This window comes from Filicampus tigris, chromosome 15 (genome assembly GCF_054856515.1).
Source record: "Filicampus tigris isolate MCC_2025a chromosome 15, RoL_Ftig_1.0, whole genome shotgun sequence".
Classification (NCBI taxonomy): domain Eukaryota; kingdom Metazoa; phylum Chordata; class Actinopteri; order Syngnathiformes; family Syngnathidae; genus Filicampus; species Filicampus tigris.
The window spans coordinates 17,250,368-17,275,271 of NC_141231.1; the positions used below are offsets into that span (position 1 = coordinate 17,250,368).

Here is a 24,904-nt window from a genome sequence, read left to right on the forward strand (position 1 = left end):
TTGGTCCGGCTGGACAAAAAGGTGGATAGACAGACGGCGGAGGGTTACCCCAGCTGCAGGCAGAAGACAATAAATGGACCGGGAAATTTTGGTAAAATGCCCAGCTCTGGTACATACTGTAAGCAACCAGACAGTTTAAGGCTGATGAATGAGTCAAAAGAGTGTCCTTTCTCTAAAAGTTCGGCCTTGCTATCAAGTAATGCGGCCGCCCCCCCGTCCAAAATAATTGACATGAATTCACTTGGAGGCTAATACACAATGCATAAGAGAGATGAACTAAATGTCGGGAGGTGTGACAGAACATTTGTGATCTCAAACGTACGTCATGGCCTGGTAGATTAATTCAATTCCGTAACGCATGGCAAACTCATCCACGATGTCTTGCGGCACGTCGTCAAAATAAACTTTCCATGCGTCGTCTCCACGTGCCTCTGGTATTTTCACCACACCATGTCCATGGATATCTGTAGAGTGGTGGAACAGGTTCTGGGATGGAATTAAAAAGTGCAGTCCATTAGTCAGCATTGTTGGTGTGTTGTATTGTGACAAAGTTGTCTCAAATTCACTTATTTGCCCATTTGGTTGCTTGGTTAATTTTTAAATTACCTCATGCAAACAGGTATACTGCACATGGTATGGCGCCACCTTCTCCTCCCCCTTGATCTCCACGTTGATTTGGAGGCGGATGGCCCCTGACACGGCTGACTTGTCCGTCCTCTTCTCTGTAATTTAACACAAACTTGGTCATATGAAACAAATGCGGTGTCAGGGCCAGATGAAAACCTGGTTAACACTTAGCTGTTCAAAGTCTATTTGCATGTCAGGATCTCCACTCTGCTGGAGTTATTGAGCACTTGGTAGCTACTAATAAAAGCTCTCAAAAGTGAGGGTGAGGGATACAGAAGCAGTGGGCCTGTATGGATCTGTGTGTGGTCACCGAAGACATGAGCGGGGGCTTTTCTGTAGGCGGAGCGCCTTGCGATTCACCCCTGCTATTTGCTCTGACAGGCTCACCATTAAGGGTAATTCATACATGTCGACGAAACGGTCGATTTCTAACTCGAGCACTGCTACTTGATAATCACACATACGGAGGAGAAGGATGGGTGGGGGTTGGTGGGGTGATGGTACGTTAGAGCAGATGATGGAGAACGAAAAAGGACATTGTGTTAAATACACCGGTATTTTAATGACTTGATCTCTTCCTGTTCCAAAACTCTTAAAAGCACCTTAAATGTTGCAATATAAATGATATCATTTAACCGGTGTCCTGCTAGCTTGGTAGAGAATGTTCATTTCAAAGCTCTGTAGCATGCCTGCTTTCTAGATAGCACCTTTTTTTGTTTGGTGAGAATCAAATACCCCTTTTTCCATTGTACTGGTTGTAACCCAAAACAGCCTGGTTCCGACCTGTGTGGTCGCTTTTCCATTACGTTTTTTCGAGACCGTGTGGTTAATAATGGAATCATACAACCTGGTTCTAGAACGCAGGTCAAGGAAGGCCGGGAGTTTATTGTCATCAGATCGGCCGACAGATGTAGGCACTCAGCAAGTAACTCCGCACAAGTCCATTTCCTTGTTTTAAGTGAGCGAGACAGCCGGCCGAATATTTACAATTTCAAATGTGCCAATGGATGAAATAGTGAAGCTTCTGGTAAAAATTTTTTGCAAGCCACGCACACATCGCCGGATCCATTCAAGTGACTGCGAGCGAGCCACGTTTTCAATTTATTATATCCACACTTAACTCTTTCGGGCATTGCATAGCTAAAAAAAAAACAACAGCTCAAAAATCAATGTTTCATTTCCTTGTAATGTATTGTAAATACGCTGACCTAGATTGTACCAGACATCCATTTCTCCACTCAGTGTTCGGACTTCAATAATACTCTGTCCGAGGAAATCGTCGGATTCTCTCTTGAGACGCTGCTTGACTCTGGACTTGATGTCATCGTCCTCATCCCACACGCGCACCTTGATTCTGTCTGACGAATTGTGGCATTCACTAATAAAAGGTAAATAAATACATAAATACATAAATAAATGGTCCCAAATTCACTTGTTTGCCCTGATGACAAAGAGAAAATGGTTACTTACAAGTGATACTTCTCCTCCCACACCGGATTGAGGTTGCCAAAGATAGTCTTGGTCCTCTTCTTTGTCTTGCCCACCTGCACAGTGACATACGGATCACTGGATCCCGTCTTATCCTTTGCCTGAAGTCCTTGGGCACAAACAACTACCATAGTGGCGAAAAAAGACAGAAAATTATTTCTATCGCATGAAATGTGATCATTTCTGGATAAATTATTTTATTTCTAATTATGGGCATACCTGTGATGGTGACCTTGGCAGACCACTTTGACGTACCGTCCAGTACACTTTGTTTGATTGCCTTCATTTGCTGGGAATGGACAGTTTTGCTGATGATAAAGACTTCCCTGATAAGTTCAAAAATTTCAGGTTTGTTCCTTTCCCTGATCTTCATTCTGTCCTTCATTGCCATGATAATATTCTGAGTGCGGTCTTCAGCTCCATGTTTAGAACTCTTCTCAGCAGCACCTAATCATGAATCAGTTGAAGACTCGGTGAGGTTCCCGCTACTAAAAATCACCCCAGTGTAACCATAGTATCAATACAAGTGTGGAAATGTAATACAAAATGGCAAACTATACTCATACTCACGTTGCAGGCAGTCAGCGTTCAGCAGTTCCTGACACTTTTCATGACACTTGACACCACACTCCGAGCAGCGGACGCCTTGTCGTGCAATTCCCCACAGCAGCCCCTCACACTCATAACAATATGTGGGTGTTGTGGCCGTCCACACCTCAAAGTTATGAGGCGTGGTGCAAGATATTGGGTAGATCAGCGCTTGAAGGGTCTTCTTGTACACATGGTTTTTCTGTTGTGTTCCGGTTTTAGGTAGGGGTCAGAGAAAGTGATAGTAGCGTTAATAGAATGATTGTAGGAACTCTTAACCATGATCACATTTTCGTAGAGCTCACCAGCTCCTCATCCTTGATGGAAGATCGCGCGGCCATCGCAGATGTGATACCTGCCTTACGAGCTTGGACAAGGGACTGGAGAACAGGTAGAACGTTATGGTATATTATAATTGAATGAACAATATTTAAAAATACATGACCCAATACAAAACCCACAACCAAGCCAAACTGTGATATATTAAAATGGAGGCCATTGTTTTGAGTGAGGTGGAAGGTTTAAAAGGTTTGTCAGTACGTTTGTTTTGTCAATTTCCCCTGGACACTACCCAAAGGTCAAAAAGCCAATGTGAGGGATATTAGTTTAAAGGAACTACAGAAGAGAGGATTAAAACAAAGTTTTAAGTTGGATATATAAAACAAAGAGCCGTAAGAGTGTTAGTTTATTCAATGCCATTGTCGTACATTTTGAGGAATAATGCAAGCCCATAAACACATTGGCAAAATTGTCAATATGCCAGTACAGAAACACAAACAAATAAACACAATGGTCACTGAAAATCTTAAATTGACAAAAGTAAATAAAAAGTAATCCGGCATTGCTTTACCCTTTTAAATTCAATTTAATAATTTGTTGTACATGTTTTTGAGGACTTAAATGCAATCAAATCATTCTGGTAACTCTCAATAAGCCTTACACGTGTTGTTATTTTGGAACATCTCGTGTAAATTGCTGCAGCTGTCTCGGGTTACAAGTCTGCCATCGCCAAGACTGCATGTTTCGGCCCCTTTCACAAATGCTCAATTGGATTTCCATCAGGGGTGACAGATGGCCACCTCAGAATGTTTTGTTCTTAGACATTCGTAGGTGATTTTCACAATGAGTTCTGGGCCTGTTGCTGAGACAAAGCTTTCTGACACTGGAAATGCCCCAGAATTCCATGGTAGTCTTGCCATTTCATTGTACCCTGCACATATTCAAGACAGGCCGAAATAGCAAAACAGGACCAGAAGATAACAGCGCCTCCTCCGTGTTTCATATTAGGAACCGTATTCTGTTCTTGGAATGTTCAAGTTGACATGTAAAGATAATGTTACTAATGTTAAAAAAAAAAGCTCCAGTTTTGTTTAATCTGTCCCAAGAACATTGTCGCAGAAGCGTTTCAATATGCAATTAGGCAATTACCATAACTGTCAATGTTACGTTATTTCAGTGACCAGAGTGGGGTTTTATTTCTTTAAAACAAGGCTACCAAAAACTTTGCCTATGTGTGGAGGGGTGGAATTATTTGTGGAAAAACATCTTATATAACACTGGTCAACAATTGTTTGCTACATTTTTCAAGCAGAGATGCAAGTAAATTTATCTAGATTATTTTTTTTACTCTGATCCCGAATCTGCTTTCGTTTTTTTCTCTATCACATCAGGTTTTATTACTATAATAATAATAATAATAATAATAATAATAATGCATGGTACAATCCATATTGCGCAAGCTTTTATTGGTCAAACTTAAAAACAAAAATGAAAATATCTCAAAAACCTGATGTGCTAGAAAAAAAAAAGGAAAGACATTTTTTAAATCAGCATCAAAAATATATTTAGGGACCCATAAAGACATCTCTGATTAAAATTTGCTGTTAACCAGTATCATAGGAAAGATGCATTCAAATGTTTTAATTTCTAATTCACAAGAAGTCTCCAATTAAAGAGGAAATAAATACATGCTGGAGTTATTATAGTTTGAGGCAAGTAGTGTTTTGTTTATCCAACTTGATATTTTATTGGATTCTAATAACTTACCATAGCCTGACCAGGCAGAGAGAATGCATTCAAGAGAGTTGTGGGGAATAGTTTCAGGTTTAAGAGAGGAGGGAGAGAACAATTAGCAGCTTGCTTTCATAAGCGTTTCAATGACAACACTCTAATCAATCCCCAAAACCACTCAGCTGACAATAAATAGCTAGTCTCGCACAGAAAGATGAATCCACAAAAACACAACCCATGCGCTCAAAAGAAGAACAACATGTACAGGATATATTCACACACACCATATATAGATTACACAAGTTTAAAAAAAAAAAACTGAAATATGCATCTACTGACCACATCGCTAACCAAGGCGATCGGCTTCTTTTTACGAAGGTCTGGCATGCTGTCAATCCCATAAAGACCTGGTCCACAACTGTTCACAAACAAAAAAACAGCACATAACTGTACATAAATACAGCCAAACTCCAACACTTTTAAGAATTTAACAATTTTATATAGGGCTATAATTCACAGAAATGCGTGTGAAGACACCACATTTCTCCAATGCTGTTTGACTTACCCTGGTTTTACCCAGGCCTGTCTTACACTGGGTTCATCATGACAAACCTGCAACATTTAAAATATTAGTAATTAGAATATTAGAATATCATATTAAAATATGAGTAATTATTTACAAAGGTTCAAGCATCCAACTCATTTCCGAGACGAGAGGAGTCATGAAACGTGCATTTGGTTGAGTTTCGCCTTTCTGATTTTAGATGGAATACCACGAAAAATAAACATGCAACCGGGTTGAAGCATAACAGTTTTTCCCCTTCCTACAGGGATACTTTTAATGATGAAATAAATAGTGAAAGACACTTGCACAAACTATACATCTGTTGCAACATTTTAGCAAGCATACATGGATTCCTCACAGTCACCAAAACAATTCCACACTTTCAATTCAATGTAAAGACTTTCCACAGTGTTATGCATCCATCCTTGCAGTGACAAAATGCAGTTGATGGCGAAAATAAAAACATACAGCACACAAACAAAAATGCTTCTGCTTTAGTATGGAGCTAATAAAACTGGAGCAACCTGATTTTCTTCTTGCACTGTCTCTGTGAAGAAATTAATGAAAATGGAATTAGAGTGACTTTAACATCAACATTGGCGAGTGTGTACATTTTCAAAACGTGCCATTAAGAGGCATTTAATTTTCAATTGAATAATATATATAAATTTACCTTTAATACACATCTCCTGAGATCGGAATCCTTGAGAGCCTTGAGAGCCACAAGACCCTTGAGAACCTTGAGTAGACTGGGATAGCCTCATGTGAATCTGCCTCTTTTCTCTAAGAATGCGCTGGAAGTTAGCTATACGTGCTTTGTGATTGGCATCAATCGGTTTTCCAACCTCCTCAACTATGTTGTTTTCACTTGGATAATTGAAGGGTAGTGCATCTGAACTGGGCGCCGCATCCAATGGACTCTCACCCTGGATGACCGGACAAGAATTTGGTTTGAGGTAAAGCCCGGATATTTCCAAATTTGTTTTATATTCTTCTTTGCTTTGTAAAATCTCTATATCGTTTCTGTTTGTTGACAGAGAGTGGCCTTGGTACAATGCTTGAGCTGAACATGACTGCTTCTCAAACATCAGTCCATAATCCATAACGTCTGAGACCTCTCTGTCGTCCGTTATGGGGACACAGGGAGCGTGATTGTTGGACTCTCCTTCTGCATGACAGGCAGTGATGATCGCCTCTGTTGCTTTATCGGTGTGTGAAATGACGGACAGAGATGCTTCTGAGATATCATCTTCCAAATCGTCAGGGTTGAACCCGTCAAACTTTTTCAAAGCCCCCTTTAAAGAGGACCTGAAACTTACTACCGCCTTGCTAAAAGTTGTAACGTCAAAACCTACTCGGGGAGAAGTTTCTAAGGAATGCTGTGACACTGATTCTCCTCCATCATCTCTTGAGAAGCTGTGGTCTGTCCAGTCCCTATCCAAACTCTCTGCGGATCCCAGTTCAAGAGTGTCGCCAGATGATGGATAATCATCGCAGAGTGAATGAGGCTCCAGGTAACCACCATCACAGTCTGTCAACAGCACATTGGAACTCCCACTCACGGAGGAACACCCGCCCTCTGCATTTGTGCAGGCATCCGTTTTGTCGTACCCAGAACTCTGTGAGTCGGGGTACTTCACGGAATAGACACATGCCAAATCTCTTTCATCCTTTTGTAGTCCTACGTTTCTGCTGTCCAAACTAGGAGAACATGAGGGAGAGTTGTAATGAATTCCAAAAAGTAATGAGAGGTGTTCAGAACTAGCATGTGAAGAATGACCTGGTGTGCTGCTTTGTGTCCCTGTACAACAGTAGTCCCAGACATGTAGTTCTTCACTGTCTGCAAAGGAAAGTTCACCCTCACTCCAACCTCCATCCCCACAAATACTGAATTGTTGATAATCAGAGGGACATCTGTCATTCTCCGGGTCAACACTAAGAAATTCTGTATCCGAGCAAGGATAGGATGACAAAGAGTGGTTACTTTGGCAGTCCTGGCGTTGATGAAGACAAAAAAGCTCTTGTTTTGCAGCACAAACCTCTTGTATACTTGAGCTTTGCAATGCCTTCTCTTGGATTAATTGTTGGTCTGACTGGAGGGTAATTTGACTGACAGTCAATGGCTTGGAAGTTATACGAGATGGTAAACCCCCAGAAATATTTCCATGTTTTTCCCAATCAAACAGTGGAGCAGTGCCTCTCTTGAGAGGTGAAGTTACAGCGTTCTGTCTTCCCAGGCTTCCTCGCCTGTTTCTGTGAGTTTGGGAAACTGGACTGCAGTGAGTTGCAGCTGAGGCTCCAGAATATAACTCACCAATTTCACTTAGTACTGCATCTACACAACAAGACACTTCATCCACTGAGCCTCGTACAGATGTTAGATACTGCCTCAGGTCTGATATTTCCTCCTGGATCTTATTTATGCCTTTAAGCTCTTTTAGGATATGATCCACAATATTGTTAGAGCCTTGCGCCTCATCCTGTTTATTAGCCTCAATCTGGATCTTTTTTATTATCTGGGGTATCGTATCCTCCACAGCAGAAATCCCAGACTCACAATCAGAACAGCTGTTTAGCCGTGACTGGGTAAGGGACTGATTGGACTCCAGTCTGTAGTTCTCTGGCAATACGTTGACGCTTTGTTCCACCATGTGACACATTGGTGATGGCGGAAGAATGTGAACTTCTTTTATGTTGTGCTCATCTTGTCCATCGAGGCGTCCTTTAGAGAACATCTTTATGAAGTAACACTCTTGCTTAGCTATTTCCACTTGTAAGAAAAAACATTGTGATTCCCCGTTAATACGTCATCAGATTGGTGTAAGCAATCATCTTCTGTGCCTGGCAATGTCAGACAAAAGAGAATCAGTAAGATGATTATTTGCAAAATAGTAAAGATTCTCAAGCCGATTCACACTTCACAACAAAATTCAATTTCTTTTAGAAAATATAAAGCCACTGCTTTTTCGTTTTTAACTGGTACCTTGGACCGTGCAGACCAGGGTTTCCAATATTTAGGATTGCCTCTTGGGCCAATTGTCGCCAAATGACAGCGTAAGATGCTTTAAGCTATGTTGTTGATCAACAAGCCACACAATTACTTGGAAATTGGCTTTTCAATGTCTGCTGTGTTCTTTACCATATGTTTGCACTGCAGATGCTGGGCAATACAAATTTTATTTTAATAAATTTGGTGCCCTGGGAGGTACCAAATTCCTAATTTGGGGTCAAGAGACTTAAAAAAATGACATAAAATAGGACATCCTGTTATAGACAATATACAATAGTCTTGACCGCAGTGTACAGATACACTCTCTATCAGGATAACAACTTGCATGCAGCTGCTTCGATCTCTGTAATTGCATCGCTTTGGGAACACAGCAATTAGATGACAGGTCAAATCTCTGTGCCTCATGTCCTGTTGAAACTATACCAGCTGCTCTACCGGATTGCTCTGGTCCAACCCTCTCTCGATACCACAGTTAAGAGTGATCAGTACAAAAGTCTAAACTTAACAATAACAATTACATATTACAGATAAACAAAACACCACATTCAATATATATATATATATATATATATATATATATATATATATATATATATATATATATGTACTGTATATAGTATACTGAATTTAACTATATAACTGTAAAGTTGGATCTGCAAATGTGCAACTTAACATATTTAATATTTAAATAAAAAAAAAAAAAAACTTACCTTGGAGTAGGAGAGGGATAATAAAATAAAGTGGAACCTGAATCGGCATCATGACGCTTAATCCATTTAATTGAAGTGACTGCATCCTCCACAGGTGTACAATACATTTGTTGCTGTGCCCGACTTAAATAATATTCTTAAACTTGTTGAGGACTGAGTTTCCTCATCAGTACCAGTGTATTGTTAAGTCAGACAACTGAGGGAACGCGGTTTACACATCACATGATAATGTTGCGATCCCAACATCCCCCACCCTTGTGTATCCTCTCACTGCTTTCTCACTCCCTCTGGCACTGTAATTCAGCACAAAGATGATTTCAAGTATAGCGTTGATTCTCTGTATCTGGTTCTGCCACATTTCTTATTTATGAGTATGCCATAAACAGAGTGCAGTAGAATCTGAAAATTCATGTTATAATTCTTCTTGGACCTAAAGTGGTGAGCAGTGGCTCAAGCTTCATCTTAAATGTTTAAAAATTGCGAAAATTACAGCCAAAGTTCACCGTCTCGAAATAAATTATGCAGACATGTGCAACAGTAACATTTTGATCATTCAGAATTACTATGCTAGAAAAACTACAAGATCATTTTTTAGCGTTTTTGCTCGAGAATAAATAAATAATTAAATTCAGTTTGCTTTAATTAGTTTTATATCAAGTACTGCATGTTAGTTTTAGTTTTTATTACTAACTAATATTTATATTATTAGTTTAGTTTTTCTTAGGTTTAGTATTGGTTTTAGTTTTTTTTCCACTCTGAATAAATGTTGTTATCGAAAATATTTTTTTCAATTTTAGTTTTCATTCACTACAATAACTTGGCCTCTGTACTGCACAGAAATATTTGAATGCGGATACATGTACTGTTGCACTCAAATACGTTTCTGATGCATGCCTGTCAAAAAAAATTACCTGGGAGCGACATTAAATATTTCACTCTACACAAAGTCCTGATAATCCTTGAGGGATAATAATGAATAGTAATTTAATAATTTATGTCCAGTAAATATAGAAAATGGATGGGTGTAATCAAGAAAGGAGGGAAATCTCTATTTTCAGTATGTAACAAACTGATGACGTAAGAAAAAGAAAAAAAAATGGCATACCTCCCGTAGCTGAACCCTGACTTTATTGATAGCTTTCAACCAACGAACTCTGGATGGAGAGAATGGTAAAGGTGACCCTTCATCATGAAACCTGGGGCACATACATTTACAAAGAGAAATAAGAGCGATCACAGGTCAAATATTATTTTGGGGGATATAAGTTAAACATTATTGTTGAACAAAAACATACCTTTGAAGATTTGACAACACTTTCTCTTTTGGAGTTTCATTTTGTAAGCTTTGCCTCGCGTCGAAGGATGGCTGTGGTATAACCTTTTCGCTAACTGCAGACTGTCCATTTGTTGTCAAATGTCCATTTGAGGAGGGATAGAAACTAGTGCTGTGATAGGAGTGGAAGGATTCTTCCAGTTCTGACCCTCCAGTGCTTTCGTGGCCGATCTCACTGAGCTGAGAGCTGGTCTGACTCAGATTTCCTGATGACCCAAAGCGACTACTTTGTGCTGGACTACATTGGCAAGAGAGGGAAATAATCAACATCAGATTGTTATTATTTTTTTTAAAACAAATCCAAACTCTACAAATAACTATTTCTACATCATTTGTGATTTTTGCGTATATCTGTATAGTTTATCTAGCCGAGTTAGATAAGTGGGGATTGTTGTAGTACACATTTTCCAAGCATGGTGAGTTTAGACTTTCAATACTGTTGAAATATTGACCAAATTAATGAATTTTGAACAATTATTTTCCCCACTGATCTACTAACGGTTATTTGATGTCCTATTTTATCAAGGGTCTTCTTTGCATTGTTTGCTCAGTAATATTTCTAAATACTAAAATGTGTATACACACAACCTAAAAAGATACCAAACCTTGAAGGGAGATTGTGGCATGTTGGAAAATATTGAAATACGAACATTGAACATATGTTAGCATTTGCATTAAGTACTGCACATGCATCTAGTTTGGATCTTACAAGTTATGGACGCCATGTTGAAATTCTATTTAACTTATACCTCTAACAATGAATACCGCTGATCACAATTACCTCTGCACATTTCATTGTTTTCATTTGACTTATTGTATTTCTTTCGATTATTATGATAATCTGTATTTTAAACACACAATTATTATAATTTAACTCGTGGGACAAATATAAACAGCGATGAGACAAATATAAACAGCGATGAGACTTGATCTGCGTCCAAGCAAGCTACAGTAACTTGTTTGGACTGAAAATGTTTGGAGTCATAACATCAAGGACTAACAAAGTAGTACCATATTTGCCCTCTTCTCGAACACTGACTGGATAGAGCCGTAATACTGGATCACAATCACAAAAAAATAAACAACTTCAAATGAATTAAAAATGAAATATGCATAGGTGCAATTAATGTTTTCATGTCTGTTATGAATATGAACTTGAGAGTTAATTAATAATTACAACTATATGATGTTTCTATATGAAAGGGGTACAAATAAATGCATGCACAAATACTATGAAATATGAAAAACAAAACATGCATGTATTGTATGAATTATGAATATGACAAACAAAACTGATATCCATGCTCAAACACATTTTACGTACATGCTGTAAACAAACAGTCAACAGCAAATGACACTGGACAGACCAAATTTCATTTACTTAAGCAATTCTACAGAAGCGCTACGAAAGCATTACCTCAATTTGTACACAACGATAATTAAGAAACAATAGAAATAGAGAACTTTTTGATTTACGCATGGTCTGCAATGTACGGGGAAATTCAGCTTCCGAGCACATGGTCGATTTTGCCCTCGAGTTAATATTTTCAAGCAGTACACACCATTCATGAAACACGTATAGGTATGAATACAATGTCATTGAAATGTCATTTTTAAAAATTCATTTTATGAAGTTTTGCAAATAAAGGAACATGAGATGCTACTTGAAAATGGTTGTCGAACCCTGACCCTGCTCAGCCAAAGCGGTGGTATAAAAATAGACGATTGCATAGACAAAAAATAACTATGCTTAGTCCAACTACTTTTTAAAGTTTCACATTTGAGCAGCTATGCTGCTCACGATTACCAAATAAAGTAGAATGTGTTTGACCTTGGATTCATGTTTTACAATGATATGAATATTCCCTGTACTTTAAATTAAACAAAGGCTAGTTATATTTAAATGATATGCAGGGAGGGTTGCAAAGCTGTGTCATGTTTGGGGGCGGGAGAATGTAATTACATTCTAAATGGTAAGGAACAATGCCGTTTATAATGCTTTTACTAGCCTTTTTGTATTCAACAGATTCCTCTTAGATGGGATGTCCAATGGCTCTTCAATGGTAGTACCTGCAGAAGGGTTTGTTTCTACAAGCATTATGGTATCTTTTAAGGTCAAGGATGCTGAGGAATCTAGTTCAGGGCTGGTTATGCCTATCTGGGGTTTGGCTATGTCATCGGTGGAACCTACCGATTCAGCTTTTGGGGCATCAGATGTGGAAACAGTTTGCACGTGATGTGTTTCGCCACTTGTTGGCTTGCTACTATTCTTTGGTTGAGATGTTATTACTGGGGGAGCGGCTTGCTTTAGTGGCTCTGTTTGCCAGGGAAATCCTATCTTTGTCCGAAATAATGACGGAGTCATAGTTTTTTCCTCTTGAAACAGGCCTCCAGATAATGTTTTTAATCCTGAAAAAAGAGAATTGCCTGGTTCTGTTTGAGGACTTGCTGAAGAAGCAGATGTCATTGATGGTGAAAATAAAGATCCAATTGATTTTCCTGCATCACTCTGTGTTGATATGAAACCGAACAAGGACTTAGTTTGAGATGGTTCTGCAACTTTTTCTAAATTATCAACAGGTTGTTCTGTATTTGAATTATTTCTTTGGACAGATATGTCATCTTCACAACTAGACTGTTCCTTGGTGGGGATGGGGTTTTCTAGAATGATCTTTTCCTCAACAGTTGACATTTCCTTTTTTCTGTCATCTATTTGAGCATTGAGCTCACATTTATTTGTGGTAATAGTTGTGTCTGGACAAGTTACCTCAGATGACACTACATTAGCACTTGCAATGATGCTGGATTCCTCCTGATTGCAATCTGCTTGATTGGAGTCGACAATCTTATTTGAATCTGTCAGGATACCATTTGGTGCCAAACTGTTATGTGTAACATGGGGTAGTGGGGTAGCAATAGTTTTTGGTTTCTGCTCATTTGGCAGTGATTCAGGTGGCTTAGGTGGCTGTCCCATCCCTTTAAATGTAGCTCCTCCTTTACCTCCAGGAACTGCTGTTCCAGTTTGTGATCCTGCAGTCTGGGCAGTGAGACTTCCAAACATTCCTCCAAGGAAAGAACCACCAGACTGTGCTGCTGTGGCAGTCCCTCCAAACAGTCCCCCCAGCAATGGCCCACTAGTCTTTGGAACATTTGGCTTTGCAGTGGATTGTCCTCCGAACATTCCAAAAATTGACCCTCCAGGAGAGGGTGCAGTACTACAAGTATTAGACTGGAGGTCAGAACTCTTGCTTAAATTTCCAAATAAATTTCCACCTGAGTGGGGAGGTGCTGTCTGAGTGCTAGAACCTCCAAAAATACTTCCGAGTAGTGAAGCTCCAGGTTGGCTAGCAGCTGCTTGGGGTGCTGATCCGCTGAGTCCAAAAATTGAGTTTCTCTCTCGAGACTGAGGTCCCTCATCCGAAGATACGATCGGTTTAAAAAGGGAGGACACAAAGCCTGTAACTGTATCTGTTGTTGAACTTTCAACATATTTGTCTGCCACTGGTGTCTTTTCTTGGTCCTCACCCACAGGTGTGGGTATTATCTCCTTTTCATTTTTAGGTGGTGTTTGATCTTGAGTACACTTATCTCTTACAGTCGTTGCTCCTGCAGGTTCTTTCACGAGAATAGGAGTTTCATATTTAGTGTCATTATCTGCTACGGTTGCCTTCTCTGTTTTATCACAATGGTCATCCATGCTACCATGTTTTATAAGTGTGCTTTCAACTGGAAGCAGGGGTGTAAGAGCAGCTTTCTGTAAAGTTTCTGGCTGGCCTTCGCTTTGAGGGACAATGGTAGTTGTAGAAGATTTTTGACCAACTGGATCTGGGATTGTGTTATTGTCATTAACTGTTTTTTGAGTAGTAGTGTTCTTGTCATCATTTAAATTTGGTGTAACTGTTGGTGTGGACGATGCAGGTGAAACAGAATCTTCAGAAAGCAAACTTCTACCAGGCAATTCAGCTGGGATTGAGGCTTCAGGTAAATGGTCAGCTGTCTGTGCAGTAGCTGTTCTTCCCAGAATACCTTCCACTACAGAGCTACTATTTTGAGGTACAATAGGTTGTGTGGTAGCCCCACCAAATAGTCCACCCAAGGCCCCAGCAGCCTGTGTTGCTGTGGTTGATGCTGCTGGAGCTCCGAATATGCCAGCTAAAATAGACCCTCCAGTCTGAGCTCCAGCTGTCCGAGTAGCAGATACACCAAATAAGCCTCCAATTAAGGATTCCCCTGCTTGAGGTCCTGCGGTCTGTGGAACAGAACCGGTATTCTTTGTGTGTGCAGTCTGCACAGTAGACTGCTGACTTGGCCCTCCAAATAAACCACCTAGGAATGATCCTCCAGGCTGAGAAGAAGCTGTTTGGGGTGAAGAGCCTCCAAACACAGCCCCTAATAGAGAACCTCCAGACTGAGATCCGGGTTGTGGGGAGGAGGTTCCAAAAACAGAAAATATACTTCTAGCTTGTGCATCCTTGGGCCCAGCTGTAGGAGATGCTCCTTTTTGGCTTTCACTACTAGTCCCAGAAAATAATGAAAGCAAGCCTTTTGCTGGACTGTCTGAAATGAATTCTGTTTCTGAAGATGCCTGACCTGGTTCCCTGACCATAGACTTAAGGCCCATAGCTGGTACTTCTTCAAGGGGAGCAAAATCCTCAGGTGTACTATTAGTGATCGTTTTCTTCGGGACAGCTGTTGATGCAGAATTTGTTTCTTTTGATGAAATATCAGTGCTTTTAACTTCAAAACCAGCACTTAAAATGTTGTGATTCAAAGTTGCAGCCCTAGTACTAGATTGGAGTTCCTTTGAGTTCCCTTTTTCATTGCTCCCTGAACATTCAGTTGAAAGTTCACTCATATGTTTTTGAACCAAAGAGCTGGACATAGATGGACCTTGGGAAGATTGCGATGCCTCTTTGCTAGCAGAATTAATGATAGGTGACAATTTAGGACATAACTGTGTAGTTGTCCCAATGTCTGGTACAACAGAGGGTATAGTTTTACTCGGTTCTTGGGATGGTGCAGCTGTGTGCCCTCCTGCCCCTGGTGTTTGAGAGGCATTGGGGGTACTAAACATGGAGAACAAGGATTTTCTGGGACCTTCACTTGAGGTAGACAATCCACCCAATATCCCTCCCAGAACAGATGTGGAATGTTGCCCTTGTGCTTGAGGCTGGTGCTTTGGTTGTGTTTGAGCCCCTCTTTGTTGTTTAGGTTGTGGTTGAACTATTTTTTGTTGTGGAGATGAGGCCATTGGGGACTGCGCCGGGGGGGGACTGGGATCGCTAAATATTGAAAACAGACCCTTCATTGGGTTTTCAGTTGAACTTGATGATCCAGATATAATTCCCCCAAGAAGAGATCCTGTTTGAGATTGAGACTGTTGAGTGTTTGTACCATCAAAAAACGAAAATAAACCTGATGTCTGCTGGTCTTTTGGAACACTATTTCTCTGTTGTGGCAACTCATCTCTGGACTTTGTTTGAGAAGGAGGCGCTGTGGATTGCGAGCCTCCAAACATTGTTAATAAACCTTTACCAGGAGATTCGACTTGAGGATAACGTGGAGAGGTGTTTGGGGCATGTGCTTTAGAAGGCCCAGTGCTAGGTGTAGATTGTGCTGGATTTGGGCCACTGAACACTGATAATAAACTTTTACCGAATGACTCTTCTTGTGAAGCTGTAGATGACTTGGTTGTTTGAGTTGTAGGTCCGGACTGTGTTGCTGCTGATGATCCTGTTAGAATTTCTCCAATTGAAAATCCAAACAGGGCACCAGAGGGTTTTGTTTTGTTTTCTTGTTTTGTCTGTTCAGCAACTGATGCAGCTTCCGATTGGGTTACAGAAGTGCCCTTGGCAATGGAAGAGAAGGCTTCAGATTTTTGGGAGGGGAGGTCTTTTACTGGCCCAGATGTACCACTTTGGTTTAGTGTTTGTTGTCTCTGTATACCCTTAGGACTTGCTGAGGTTTGCTTGGGTGTGTCCTTTCTCTGTGGCATTGAGGGATCACTAAATAAGCTGCTAATTGATCCAAATATATTTGATACTCCTGTAGGCTCTTTATCTAAGACAGCACTTGCCTGTATAGAAGAAGTGTTTCCAGTTTTGATTTGCTGATTGACAGATGTCTGTGAAACCTTCTGCAACTCTTGCTTGGATTCCTCTATACCCACTGCAGATTTTAGAAAATTCATGAACCCTGGTTGCTCAGAGGGTTTTTCGACTATTTTATCCACTGGCTTATCAGTTGCAAGTTGAGGGAGCCCATCTTTGATTTGAGATTCTTTTGATTGCAGTGGCACTGTTGCGAACTCTGTTGTGGTTTGTCGTGGCAACCTTGGTTTCTGTGAATTGGTATGAGCTTGTTTTGGTGAAGGGGTTACTTGATTTGCTGTTGAAAAGGTGGGTAGAATTGTTCCCTGTGCATGTTTTTCTGAACTTACAGATGTACTTTCTTCTTTGATGATCTTTGCCTTCAAACCTCGTAAGCCAGATGAAAACACATTTTTAGAATAGTTATCAGTTGTATTGTCAGGCTCCCTTTGATTACAGGAAGATAAGATAGTTTTTATTGATTCAACTGCAGTACTTTTGCCCACAACAGATGAGATGAGGGAAGAAATCTTTTTGACCTGACGATTTGGTTGTGCTTCTCCTGGAGCCACTCTCTTCCTCCAGTCTTCTTCTGATACATCATCAACATGTTTCACGGTAACACCGGTGGATGGACGACGTTGTTGGCTAGGTTGGTAACAGTTGTAAAGTATCTGTTGATTCGATCTCACAGTTGCAGTGGAATTCAAGGAAACAGCAACCTTTTGAGCAAGAAATGTTCTATTTTCTTGGCAATTCCACTGAGGACCCTGATAGTCTTTATTATGACAGGAAAGGTCAATGACATATTTGCATTGGTCTTCTAGCATGCAGTTGGGTTGCCTTGGGTCCATACGAACTTTGTTTAATGTGTAAGATGTGAAATCCTTGCCTTGCTGCTCTGGTGACAAAAAAGAATTTTCAAACATTTGAGCAAACTGCTCAAGATTTAGGTTCATGATCTGATTTCCTTTTCTATAAGCTGCAGACAAATCTAAAGGGGCATTAAGGAGTTGTGATTCATTCATATCTTGACCAGGCAACCACAGAAGCTCATCCTCATTATATAGTGGAATTTTGAAGCCACACACTAAAACCATTTCATTGAAAAGCAGAGCACTGGGAAAGCTATCGCATGCATTTCCAGAAGAATTATCTTCAGGAGCACATGCATACACATATTCACCTGCTGAATCTGTGAGCAAGGCATAAATGTACTCATGATCAGTATAAACGAAGTAACCACATTCACCATCTTCAGCTGGCCACCACATTCCTTGCTCCAAGAGCGCAAGCCACTGCTGATACCATTCTGTGTCTTCAAAGTATAAAGAATCGTCCATATCATGATTCACACTTGAGGGATAATTTGAGTATTTCAACCGAGTGAAATCACATTGACTTTGCTGGATCGTGTTATTATCTATCCCATGCTGCCAGTTAGCTGAGTAAGATAAGCTTGGTGCGGTCTCCTCATAATAGCCTTCATGATATGTAATTCCATTCAAGCTGTACGTGCTGCCATCATTACATGAATGCCATTTACCCAGAGTTGCCGTACTGGGTTTAGTTGTTAAATTCAATATTCCCTGTTCACTGGATGAATGCTGTAGGTTACCTTGCTCTTCATGGCTATTCCAAAATTTCGGGGGGAAAGAACCCTCATTCCTGTTTCTATTAGAAAAATATGGCTCAATTTGGTCATCATGACAAATATTACCTTGCCAGGTAATGGAAGAAGTAAGTTGCTGATTGATCTGTGGAGGACTGCAGCCAAGCGGAAAAGCTTGCAATGGCAATTTTTCATAGCTCTGAGCATAACCAGAGTCCTCTCCTTGGAGTTGAGAGTTCAAAGATTCATTCTGAAACTGCTGCCATATTGTACTTCCATGGATCCAGTGGTTTTCATCATAGGAGGGACTTACTTGATAAGGAGAAAGTTGACCATTATAAATGTTTTGGCTTGTTGGTTCATACAATGAGGGCATGCTTCCACAAATATATGGTTCAGTGGTCTTTTGTGAGCAATTTATATGAGAAGCGGTAGAGCAATATAATTGAGGTAAATTACCAGCACTGAATGACGAGTATGTTGCATGACTCTGAAGTGATCTCGCAAAAGTAGTTGAAGTTCTTAAGTCTAGACTATCAGAATCAATTGACACAGGTGCACTTTTGAAATCATGTCTGCTGGGTCTTGGAATTAAATGATATGAACCACTAGTATGACTGACACTTCCCCCAGCAAACATTGTCAATCGAGATGAGGGATGAAGCTCCTCAGAACTCTGGCCTGATATATCATGCTGTGGATAGACAATCGATTGCATAGGATTATTTTTATTGTCGAGTCCCGAAAAAAATGTTTGTTGGGCAGTTTGTGGTGCCTTCTTGTTGTCACAGTGGTTTTGTGAAGATTTCTGAACAATATCTGGCTGTGTCTGCCAAGTTGTCTTATTTTGACTTGCATTTTTATTACCACTTTGAGACAACAGTTGCTCCCCTGATGTATGGCAGGTTGTGTCATGAACTTTAGATGATTTTTTTAACTTGTTAAACAAATCAGAGAGCACTCCCGACTGATTTGCTGTCTCTTTGTCTTGTTGATAAAACTGGGTATTTTCCACATTAATCAGTTGCTGTCTCTCCTGATTTTTGGATTTTTGGATTGTTTTTTGTGTGGAGGACTTCAATGGTCTAACAGAACCACCTGCTTGACTATTTTCTTTTGAGTGATCTTGTGTTTGACTCTGTTCACAACTTTGAATGTTCCCTACTTGAGCTTGCTCATTACTTGATATGCTATGGACAATTTCATGAGGTTGGCTTGATGGGGGGTGTTGCGTGTTTATGCTATCAGCGGAAGCAAATTTGAAAAGACCTGCAAAGATACCACTTTGTTTGGATGACGGCTGCTTAACTGGAACTGTTTGTTGTCGCAAAAACCTTGAATTATTTGTTTCCTGTTGGGTATTCTGCCTTGTTGCTTGATTCCTGATGTCTGTTCCTTGATTTGGACTTTGCATGTCTAGTTGGGTCAAATTACAATGACCAACGCTCTGCTGCCGAACTGATTTCTCAGGGTCACCAGAGGTTCCGTGCTTAAACGGGTACTTGCGAGGGATGTTTCCTTGATGCTCATCTTCAGAGAGGCATGCATTTTGTGTTACACTTTCTGTTGATGAAAACTTCAGTATGCCAGACAAAAGCCCTCCCCTCTTTGAAGTTGCCATTTTTTGTTGCGGGGGAACGTCAATGGAGATCTCTGGGGATGCACTACTTTTAGTCAGTTGGTGCTTATGTGGACCCTGCTGTAGTATATTGTCCGACAGATCATCATTTGAATCGAGAATTCCTACTTGCTTCAGCTGAGTACAGCTCATAGAAGAATCCTCCGGTGAGCTCCCTTTAAAAAATCCTGCCAAAAAGCTTTGATTTGGAGCTGGCTGTTGCATCCGATTATGTATTTCTGTTGTTTTGAGATTTGATGCATGTTCCGGATTATTTTGGTTTGAGCTGGGGGGAGCAGAAGCAGGGCTAAATATGCTAGAGAACCATCCCGTTTCTGTGTTTTTTTGTGGTGTGGCAGAATTTTGTTTAAAGGCATTGGATGTTGAAGAAGTTGATCCTTGCAGTGATTGCTCTGGATTCTTTGTGTTTACAGGGGAACAAACGTCTTCACTGGATGCAAACTTAAAAAATCCAGAAAACAACCCTCCTTCTGCTTTTGCTTGTTGCTGATTTGAGACATTCTCAGAGGACAGCGAAGGCGGTTTAAGCTTCGTATTTGATAATGGCTCATGACACTGTTTCGGAAGTCCAGGCTCCTCGGATGATCTAAATATTGGATACACTGCCACCGGTGACGCTTGATGAGCTGGGATGGAGGAAAAAGGCGTGATCAGTGAACTAATTGACTTCCTTAGACTAATCAAATTGGTGCTTTCTGATTGCATTTCACCATTCGCCTTTGCGGATCCAGCAAAAGACGTGCTCTCTTTGTTTGGTTTGCCTGCCATAAGTGGTATATCTTGATAAACAGTACTATGATCAAGATGGGAATCACTTTGATGATATGCTGGCTTGGGGTGTTCCTTGCTTTCACCTGAGTTCATATTGTCGCTTGGCGAAAATAGCTTTAAAGGATTTAATTTTCCCAAAACAGAGCTTCCCGGAGCTTGAGGTATTGTTCCTAAGTCCTGTTTGCGCGCCTGTATATCAGGAGTACTTGCACAAGCCCGTCTGTCAGTTTCACTTTGCATCTTGGCCTTGCAGGATGGTTGTGAAGGCAAAGTGAACACATTTTCAGAAGATGTTTCCACAGGAGAAACAACAGCTACAGGAGTAGAGCTTTTTGATTTAGGGATAAAGGACAGCAGTTTTGTTATGCCAGACTGTGGCGGATGTACAGACGACGGTTTTGTATCACCGACAGACTGTTTGGGGCCCCCGCCAACTCTGTCCGTGAGATTACTGAATAAGGAGCTCATAGCATTTTTGACACTAGAAACTCCAGAGGGAGTGTGTGATTGACTTTCGCCTTTAGGATCCCTTAAACTGTTGTGGTCATCTCCAGCAGAATCTGTTTTGCTGCTTCCTTGAGACGATAGCCTTGATTTGCTTGATTTAGGAAGAGAACCATATTTGCTAATTTCCTCTTCTTTCTCAGCAAGATATTCGGAAACAGTTTCAACTAGACACTGTAGCTCATCCATTGGGTCTATGTATTCTTCACTAGGTTCTTCTACAGGTGAAAGCACTGCTTCAGATGCCCATCCACCAGTTTTAGATTTTCTGCACTTTTCCTGAAATCCCTGAGAGTTGTCCATGTCGCTATCATAGGAGAACGTTTTGTCTCTTCTACGTCTTGAAATCACTGTGGGCATTTCTTCTGCAGAAAAAGGAACTTCATCAAAATCCTCTTCTGCTCTGAAAAAATTGTGATGGTCTCCAGGATATATAAAATCAAAATCAGACAGTGTTTGCATCCTTGCATCTTGCTCTTTTTTGTAAGCCACATAATTTTCTAAAGTGACGTCCAGTTCATTTTTAGCCCACAGTCTTGTCTTATAGAGAAGGCCATTTTTGTATTGCTGGGGACAGGATGTCTCGTGTTGTCCCTCTTCCTGGAGCATAAACATACCCCCTCTTTTCCCACAGAGCATCCCAACATCCGGGGGAAATGCCTCTACACTCAATGCGTGTCTTTCTCTATTGATAAAGCCCCCTGTGTCCCTGATTTTTTTATTTCTCCGGCGATCTATCGTGTCATAGCCCTCAGGATACATTACAGGTACGCAACCAATTTGTTGACTAATTGAAAGGGCTGAGATTTTTGGTTCAAGGTAAGGCTTTGCCAGTTGAGCAGTATTTTGTTGATCATCTAAAAAGTCACTCAGCTGAGGCTTTCCTCGCCTATTGTATTTGCTTTCCCAATCCTCACAACCCATGCCAGAATCTACAGGTATAATTCTGACTCGTCCTTTGTCATTCAGTGATCTAATGTAGTTTAAAGCCAATATATTTTTAGGATGAAACCATTTGGTAGGAGGGAAAGAGAAAAGAACAGAAAAGAAGAAGCAGAACAAGAAACAAAGCAAGCAAATAAAATGTGTTGATCAGTTTGAAAAATGGAACAAACATTTCATGCAAAAGTGAAGATTCTGCACACATCCAAACAGAGATTAATGATGAACGTAGATTACACCAATTGATCCAGCATGCTGGTTTAAAGAATTGTTAGACAAGTATTATTATAATAGTGCTATAAGAGAAACAATATACTGCAGTAATTGCAAAAAAAACATTTTTAATAAACATAAAGCGAAAGTAGATGCAAGTAGCGATGTGTATGGCTTTTGCTTGGTTGAATGAGTCAAGCGTACCTGCTTCTCTGGTCTCGGTATTCCAGTTCAAAACTGTGCAGAGAATCAGTGCATGAGTCTAGGTGGTGGTGCGGCCGAGGCCCAATGGGATACTGGTGCACGGACGAGTTGGGCTGAGCTGTTGTATGGTAACGTGGCGGCAAACTATTACTAGTCTCACTGCGGTAGTCGCTATCCCGGTCATCTACTGCACTGTCCTGGTCATCCAAAGCTGCAACACAAGGAAACATCTTATTTCCTGAAACACAAGTAAAACGTTTTTCGCTATGATGGCAAACCTTTTAATATTTTGGGTTATAACCAAAATCTGAGAATGCGGGCTATGGGGAGATAAACCTAGAGTGTAACTGTATAAAGTGTGCAGGCTGTCAATAGTAGGGATGTCACAATCTCCAAATGTCACGGTACGATAATATCACAAAATGAACCTCACAATACAATAATTATCATGATATTGTGGGGAGGTTGGCAATATATAAAAAGCTCACGATACCGTATAAAGGCTCACGATATTGTAAAAAATACAAATAAAAAAATAAGCTCATATTAAAAAAAAACATCACAATACTGTACTCTGTTCTTGTACATAATAACAGCATTCACAAAGAAATAGGCTTGGCCAGGCATGCGCTTCTATTGGCGATTAGCGTGGGTCTTAAACATCGTTGGCATGAAATTAAACTGCACTAATAAACTAACCACCAGAGGGTACTGTAACTGCACAAATGGAAAACAACTTGGGCTTTTAAACAGATTTGCTGCAATTTCAATATTGCGATATTGCTGATATTGTGACATCCCTAGTCAATATTAATGATACTTGTAATTTGGATCCTTTATCATCACCCTTCTTTTAAGACGTTTTCATGACAATGCCTTCAAATTGACCATATGAGTGTGAATTGATGTCTGTCAATGTCAGGTTGCATAGACTACTGCTCAACCATGACCCTGAACCGGATAAGTGCTATAAAATGGATGGATCGATGGAAATGCTATACAGTAATTACGTGAATACAATAATCTATTTAATCAGCACACAGCAGGGAAAAATATCTATAACAAGGGTGGGAATAAGGGTGCTGAAGTAGTGAGGAACAGCAGGTGTAAAGGGGGAAAACGTACACTTACAAAAGTAATCAGACGACACTGGCCAATGGCCATAAAAAGTCGACACACCCCTCTTCAAATGCCAGGTTCTTGTGATGTAAAAAAAATATCATGATAAATCATTTTTAAAAAAATCTACCATGAATGTCATATACTGTATCGTACAACGCATTTGAAATAATACATACATATTTTCAAGGGGAAGAGAAAATAAACAATTGAGATAATGCGGTTTCACAAGTGTGCACACCCTGTTATAACTGGAGGATACGGCTGTATTCTGAATTAACCGATCATGTTAAATGGAAATCAGCACACACAAGCCACCGTTTACAGCAAAACTGCTCTGTTTAACCCTAATTTAAATTCAGCTGTTCTATTAGGATTTCTTGACATTTTTGTAATCACATGCCATGGCCTGCAGAAAGCTTCCACGGCAACAACAATCTCAATGTTCAAATGTATCAGTCAGGAAAAGGGTACAAAGTAATGGCTGATGGTCTCTTTTTTTTTTTTTTTTTTTTTTTTTAAATCACAAAATTCTGACATTTGAGAAGTAGTAAGTACACTTTCTATATCCACTGTATATGGACAAAATGTTCTTGGGGAATATGGAATTACAGCATGCATAGGGCACTAAGGATTGGCTAGGGGAATCATTTCATTACATACTGAGTGAGTCAGTCCATCCGAAATAGTTGCCTGGTGAAAGTGCAAATATAACAAGTAAGAGGTAAAATCAAGGAGGTAGGGGAAGTGAAAACAAAATATTGCGGTGTCTGTTTTTTAGTAATAATGGAAGAATTGAGAATACCTGTAAAGACTTGTTACCAAACTGACATGCAAGCAAACCTTAAACAATGTCATGAGGCTGACACAATTATGAATCAATGGATTTTAGTAATAAACCACGACAAACGTAATTTTTAATAATAAGAACTACATTTGTGGCGAAAGAAAAAAAGGCCCCAGCAAGGGAAGAACAAACGCATGCTAAAGCCTGTGGTACAAAAAAAGTAGAAATGGCGCCATCTAGAGGCTAAAAGTAGGAATTACTCACAGCACTGCGAAGCTGTGGGGGGCAATGGATGACTCTCAATTTCGTCTGGAAGAGTGTACTGCACGTGAGACAAACACAATAACATGTACACTTGTCAGAAAAAAGTACACAATAATAATAATCATAATCATAATAATAATAATAATAATAATAATAAAAGGAGTATGTTTACAACTGGATGACAACCCGCATGCAATTCTTTGTCATCCTTAAAATGGAGTAGTCAAAATGTCCTACCTCATCATGGATTTCCATGGAATTGATTTGTTCCAGTTTGTCTGTCCAGTATTGCGCTTCATTTTCTGGGATGTCTGGTGGCAAAATACACAAAAAAGTTTTTAAAGGTAATCAAAACATGTCAGGAAATGAAAACACGTTGGCTTGTGACGGTTACAAGCGGTCAGTCACCAGCAATGAAAGACGACAGTA

General features: G+C 40.1%; 2 protein-coding genes across 2 annotated transcripts in view; both read right to left on the reverse strand.

Annotated features, from left to right (window-relative positions):
- The window catches only part of LOC147135792 (protein unc-13 homolog B-like), a 51,625-nt gene that overhangs the window by 12,809 nt on the left and 13,912 nt on the right, over nucleotides 1-24,904 (reverse strand). The window contains exons 6-19 of the mRNA XM_086052782.1: nucleotides 24,713-24,786; nucleotides 24,476-24,533; nucleotides 22,306-22,516; nucleotides 10,294-10,569; nucleotides 10,104-10,194; nucleotides 5,279-5,325; nucleotides 5,053-5,131; nucleotides 3,009-3,083; nucleotides 2,686-2,905; nucleotides 2,335-2,562; nucleotides 2,098-2,239; nucleotides 1,836-2,005; nucleotides 607-722; nucleotides 323-486 (exon numbers count right to left, since the gene is read on the reverse strand). Of these exons, the coding sequence (XP_085908908.1) occupies nucleotides 323-486; nucleotides 607-722; nucleotides 1,836-2,005; nucleotides 2,098-2,239; nucleotides 2,335-2,562; nucleotides 2,686-2,905; nucleotides 3,009-3,083; nucleotides 5,053-5,131; nucleotides 5,279-5,325; nucleotides 10,104-10,194; nucleotides 10,294-10,569; nucleotides 22,306-22,516; nucleotides 24,476-24,533; nucleotides 24,713-24,786 (1,951 nt within the window). The remainder of the gene's footprint in view (nucleotides 1-322; nucleotides 487-606; nucleotides 723-1,835; nucleotides 2,006-2,097; nucleotides 2,240-2,334; nucleotides 2,563-2,685; nucleotides 2,906-3,008; nucleotides 3,084-5,052; nucleotides 5,132-5,278; nucleotides 5,326-10,103; nucleotides 10,195-10,293; nucleotides 10,570-22,305; nucleotides 22,517-24,475; nucleotides 24,534-24,712; nucleotides 24,787-24,904) is intronic.
- On the reverse strand, nucleotides 5,773-8,579 carry LOC147135793 (uncharacterized). The gene is made up of 2 exons (XM_086052784.1): nucleotides 5,952-8,579; nucleotides 5,773-5,825 (listed from the first exon to the last, which is right to left on the reverse strand). Exons 1-2 carry the CDS (start codon nucleotides 8,011-8,013, stop codon nucleotides 5,773-5,775), a joined length of 2,115 nt encoding a protein of 704 aa, XP_085908910.1. The 5' UTR covers nucleotides 8,014-8,579.

Bases quoted from the DNA above. Each gene is read 5' to 3' on its own strand.
- LOC147135793 (XM_086052784.1), bottom strand. From the start codon at position 8,013: ATGTTCTCTAAAGGACGCCTCGATGGACAAGATGAGCACAACATAAAA. The intron at 5,826-5,951 runs GTAAATTTATAT...ATTTCTTCACAG, and splicing joins TCAGGAGATGTGTATTAAAG to AGACAGTGCAAGAAGAAAAT.